The sequence below is a fragment of the Triticum dicoccoides genome, chromosome 1A (genome assembly GCF_002162155.2).
Source record: "Triticum dicoccoides isolate Atlit2015 ecotype Zavitan chromosome 1A, WEW_v2.0, whole genome shotgun sequence".
NCBI classification, from domain to species: domain Eukaryota; kingdom Viridiplantae; phylum Streptophyta; class Magnoliopsida; order Poales; family Poaceae; genus Triticum; species Triticum dicoccoides.
Window position 1 is genome coordinate 463,335,485 of NC_041380.1, and position 5,856 is coordinate 463,341,340.

The following is a 5,856-nucleotide window of genomic DNA, read 5'->3' on the forward strand; positions in this document are numbered from 1 at the left end:
GAACATAAGTTCAGGGATAGGAGAAATCCCAGGTGACTGAAAACATGAAGCGTGCAGCAGGAGGGAAATAACTACAACGCACTGATAAAATAGAAATAAACAAATAAATTAGTAAAATGATGATATTGGCTTTTTACTATGTCCATCCTAAATTAGAAACATGTGCAGGTCGCACTACTAACCAATTTGTGTAAGCATGTATCATAATCACAATTTTATGAAATAAGAATCATTCTGAAATGCAAGGAGCAAGTGACCTGTGATGTAATGTGGCCAATCTGAGCAGCAAAAAACCTACACGCTCAGCATTCTTTCATCCCTAGCACAACCTGAGAAATTGCAAAGCATAATCTTGTGAGGATAGAAATATTCAGAGAGGGCTGAAAAGAGGGAGTGTGCACCTAGTACGGCTATAGTTGGTTCCCAGACATGGATGTGAGCAGGCATTCGTGGTCTATGTGTATGGCAGAGGGGTTATAAGCACAACCTTTTCCGCATTTGCAGGGTAATGAAGCAGGAGATAATGACGACCGTAAATTTAGTGTTGTGAGGCCGTTTCATATGCATTTGTGGCATGGAGGTGGAAGAGTTTGCGACATAAAAGCGGGTAAGACGAAGGAATATGATGGAATTAATGCTCATCTGTGGAGCGGCGGTGACTGGCAGGGGGCCGTTGGGCATGGCGGTGTAAGTCACCGGCGGTGGCTGGCCATGAGGACCATCGATTGGGGCGTGGCGGCTGAATCCATGGTGGCGGCGGCTTGATCCCGCATCTCTGGAGAGGTTGCTTACCGAGGACCGCCGGCGGTGAGGGCGACAGGGTCAGCAGGGGCGGCTGGCCAGAGGCAAGCATGGTTGGTGGCGGCTGGCCGGGGAAGGGTAGGTCGTGCACATCTGCCGGAAGGGATTGTTGCGGCGGCGGCTGGATGGAAGGGATTTTCTTTAGCTATTCTTGAGGGAAGGGTGTGGGTCGTCCGTATCCTGAACAATAGATGCCTATGGGCTTGGTGTGGGCCTTTTAGTGTCCAAATGGTAAAGTCTACGCTCAGCCCAGAGAATGAAATCAGAGGCCAGCAGCGAGCGGTGTGGCCGGAGCACGAAACGGTATGTTCACTTAGTGGTGGCAGCTCCTAGTAATTTTGACCAACACTTGATCTGACGGCTGTAGAGCATCCATCTATGTTGCATCAATGGATAGAACAATTTGGGTGACGTGGCTTCATGAGAAGGCAGAAAAATTATCTAATGGGATGCCCCTATTTAGATATAGAAGATGAGAAAAATCGACGTATCTTTCTCCATGAAAGCCTCCCTATGTAGCGTCTGTGTAACAATATGAATGACAAAATCTGCCTCCTGAAGGAGGCATGGGAGTAGTTTTTGTTTCTACTTGGGCCAAGCTAATCCATTTTAGCTTTTGGCCTCTTCTCTAGGTTTTTCTAGTTTTATCTTTTAGGGCTTTTTGCCCTTGTACAATATTTCCTCCTTCTATAATGAAAAGGCAGAGCACCTGCCATTTCGATAAAAAAATCATGTCCACATTTTTTCCATGCCAGCTGGAAGTCTGGAACATGGGCAGCAACCACGATGGCCCATTGTGTTCCTATTCCATGCATGTACAAAACAACTCGCACAAGGAATCAATTAGATCGGAAAACGTACAAGATTTCAAAAGCTATGTGTGGTATGTGTAGGCGTTCTCAACCGCCAAGCTGGGGTGACGACGATGTGTGCATTCCCCACCTCTTTAAATACCCTAAATAGATACCGTGGACTTTGAGAGAGAGAAAATTCCCTAAGTTTCCACGTGAAGCCCACGGGACGGCTCGAATCTCCCAGAAATGAGGTACTATGGTGGTTTATTTAGTATTTACACTAGGTAATTTTATCACTATTCCCTCAGCTTGCAAAAACGCCTTACATTGCGGGACGGAGAGAGTAGCATTTTAGCGCCCTTCCTTTGGTTATTTAGTCCTATTGCCTGTTGCAAATTCTAGATTGGGGACTTGATGTTGATATGCATAGATTTGTCTCGAGAAGGTTGTCTAAATAATATGATCTTATTTGTCGTTTATATATAGTAATACATCAGAAACAATTGGATGTGTTTTGTAGTCCTCATAATTATCTCACATTTTGTGCTTGGAGCCTGTATTTTAACCCTACTTTTGAAATTGATAATGTTTTGTACGAGTACAAGTTTTTATTGCCTTCATGCTAGTAACTCCTTATACATCGATACATTAAAAAACTATGATATCCTTGTGTATATATCCTAGGGAGCTTCGAAACTTAGAAAATTGGCTTAAAATATGTAATTGCAACATCTAAGAGCACCATACAACAAAGAAATGATCTAAACATGTCAACATCTTTGCCACACCAGCTGAAACAAGGGCAGCAACCACAATGACCCATTGTGTTCAATTGTATGCATGTACAACACAAACTCGCACAAGGAATCGATCAGATCGGAAAGCATGCAAGATGTAGCAAACTATGTGTGGTATGTGTAGGCATTCTAAACCGGCAAGTTGGGGTCACGACGACGTGTCCATCACCTGCCTCTCTAAATACCCAAAATAGACACCCCGGACCGAGAGAGAGAGAGAGAGAGAGAGAGAGAGAGAGAGAGAGAGAATTCCCTAAAGTTTCCACATGAAACCTAAGGGACGGCACGAATCTCCCTCAAATGAGGCGCTAGGGTGGTTTATTAAGCAGAATTTGCACTAAGGGAACCTTGTCACTAGCCATTTAGTAGCCCCCTTCCTTGGTTATTTTGTCCTATTGCCTTTTGCAAATTCTAGACTGGAAACTTGATGTTGATATGCATATGCATGGATTTGTCTCGACAAGATTGTCATAATAATATAATCTTACTTGTCGTCCCATATAGTACAACAGAAACAAGTGGACGCATTTTGTCGACCGTATCATCATCTCACATTTTGTGCTTGGAGATATATTTACTCATTTGAAACTGATGATGTTATGTACGAGTACAAGTTCTTATTGCCTTCATACATACGAGTACTTGTAAAAAACTATGATATCATTGCGTATATATCATTCTACTCTTCTTTTTTCTTCCCATTTTCCTCCTCTTCGCTCGAGCTGCTGCTGTCATCTTCCTCCTCGTCATCATCTTCGGCTCCCTCTTCGTGCTCTGCCCCGGCCAGTGCTTTGGCCAACGCTTCCTCCTTTGCTTCCTTGAGCGCTTTGACCAGCCTGGCCAGGGAGGTGTCCACATCCTTCTTTTTGGACTTGGGCATCAGGTTCTCGGCCACGTCGGCCGGGGTCATATTGACCGCCCCTAGAAGTTGCCGGATTTCATGGAAGAGCTCGTGGTCGTCGACGTGCAGGTAGTTCTTGGCGAGCACCTTGAAGGACTCGAAGCAGCAGTATGACATCTCGATGTGCACGTCCATCCTGCCCCGCCGGATCAGTGCCGGGTCCAGCTTCTCCTTGTGGTTGGTGGTGAACACGATGATCCGCTCGCCGCCGCATGCCGACCACAGCCCGTCGATGAAATTGAGCAACCCCGACAGCGTCACCTTGTTTTCTTCGTCCTTGCCGGCGCCTGGCGCCGGCGGGGCCTTCTTCTTTTTGTCGCCGCTCTTGCTCTTCTTCTTGTTTGGTTTCTTCTTCTTCTTCTTGCGCTTGCCGGTGAGGTCGAGGGAGCAGTCGATGTCCTCGACGACGATGATGGACTTGCCCTTGGTCTCTATGAAGAGCCTCCGCAGCTCGGTGTTGTTCTTCACCGACGTCAGCTCCAGGTCGTACACGTCGTAGTCCAGGTACTTTGCCATGGCGGCGATCATGGTGGACTTGCCGGTGCCAGGGGGCCCGAAGAGCAGGTAGCCGCGCTTCCACGCCTTGCCGACGGAGGCGTAGTAGTCCTTGCCGTCGCGGAACATGTCGAGGTCGTCGATGATGTCCCGCTTCTTGTCCGGGTGCATGCCGAGCGTGGCGAAGGTGGAGGGGTGCTCGAGCTTGACGTGGCTCCAGACGCGCGCGTCGTAGCCGGACCAGTCGCTGCTGGGGTTGTTGGTGAAGAGGCGGCGCTGGCGGTTCCTGACGGTGGCGGCGCGGCCCTCGGCGAGGACGTGCGGGAGGTAGAGCGCGTCGACGAGGCCGCGGTGGCGGCGGTGGAAGGTGAGGCAGTAGGTGCGGCGCTCCTCCTCGTGCGCGGACCAGCTGATGACGTTGCCGCGGGGGAGCGTCTTGGTCTTGCGCCACCAGAGCTTGGCGCCGCGGAAGTCGTCGGCGACCTCCTCGTGGTCGTCGACGGCGACGCTCATGCGGTCGCTGTCGGCGGCGAGGTCGGCGCGGAGGCGGCGGGCGGCGGAGGCGCAGGTGGCGCTGAGGTAGGCCTCGGCGGCGAGGTAGGCCTCGCTGCGGCCGAAGGAGGCGGGGACGTGCTCGTCGATGGAGATGGTGACGTAGGGGGTGATGGCCGCCTGGAGGCGGCGGGAGAGGGCGGCGAGGTGCTCCTCGAGCTGGGCGGGGAGGTGCTGCTGCACCATGGACCAGAGGAAGATGAGGCTGGCCGCCGCCGACCACACCCCGGCCCAGCCGTAGCCGTGGGCGTGGACGTCGCCGGCGATCGCCTCCATATGCTCTGCTCGATGCTCTGTAGTGTAGCCCCTGCACTTCACTGAACAATTCTGCGTCTCAGCCGTGTGCCTTTATAGCAACGACAAGACACGCTTGTTTCTACCGCTTGCTCAAACCAACCATTCTTCGGGTTTTTTCTTCTTTTCATAAGCCTTTTGATGAATTCCTGGTGTGATATATAGAAACTTTATTCCTTCGCCGGGAAGGAATGTAACGGATCCGGCAAACTTTTTGGAACTAAAATGGCCGTTCGCAAATATGGAACCAAAGCAAACAGGAACTTGGCGCCCAAGTTTCCCATCGGTCCACATGTACCGTGTGCTCACATTTCAAGGAAAATCAGCGGGACAGAGCCGGCCGGGACCTGCGCACGCGTCATTGGATTCGGCCGGCAGAGGACGCTGCGCCGCTGCCCATGTGTTAAATCCCCGATTATTATTGTTTTTACTTTTTTTTTTGAAAGATCCAGCAGATTGCTGGCTTCATTAGATTTGGCTTCCTTAGATTTAGCAGGTACGTAGCACATGGAACATGGTCATGGTCATGGTCTTTGTGCATTTATTGCAGCATGCTCCGCTTCCCTGACTATGGACCCAACAGCCTCAGAAGATTTCTAAGATGGATAGGTCTCATACCCGACAGACGTTTTGATTGAGGAGCACGCCCGACTGGTGGATGCCCATACCGGCAGGCGTTTTGGTTGGGATCTTAGGTCTTAGATGTTAGGTTTGACTGCGAGGTCTGTTTGGTATTAGGCCCAAACCATCAGCGCCCCTTCATCAGCTAGATAGGAGTAGCGACAGAGGTTGCTCAGACGGTGACTTTGGTCTTATTGTTGTACGACTTTGTAAGGTCTTGTGTTAATAATTAATAAATTGACCGTATGTATCGTCCAGATGCAGAGGCCGGGAGTATTTCTCCTTTTCAAAAAAAAATTGTAACCAACAGCCTCTCTTGTACTTCCTCCGTACTAAATACAAGTATTTTTATCTATTTTGCTTTGTATATAGTCTATATTGGAATCTTAAAAAACACTTGTACTAGTATTTAGGTACGGACGAAGTAATCGTTCTCTGCCGTCTTCTAGGAGCATCAATGTGCAGCATGTCCAGGTTGTTGTCTGGGCCCAGACCTGTCTGGAGAAGTCACATTTCACATTTCCTGATCGTCTGTTCCAAATGAACAAATTTCAAGCTTGAGCTATTTCTCGGCCATTGTGAAAGATGGGTAGTCTTGCCT

General features: G+C 49.4%; 1 protein-coding gene across 1 annotated transcript; it reads right to left on the reverse strand.

The window, feature by feature from the left end:
- Window positions 1–2,931: 2,931 nt before the first annotated feature.
- On the reverse strand, window positions 2,932–4,819 carry LOC119279094 (AAA-ATPase ASD, mitochondrial-like). Its single transcript, XM_037560493.1, has one exon. The coding sequence runs from the start codon at window positions 4,614–4,616 to the stop codon at window positions 3,072–3,074; it is 1,545 nt and encodes a 514-aa protein (XP_037416390.1). The 5' UTR covers window positions 4,617–4,819; the 3' UTR covers window positions 2,932–3,071.
- Between the last annotated feature and the right edge of the window lie 1,037 nt (window positions 4,820–5,856).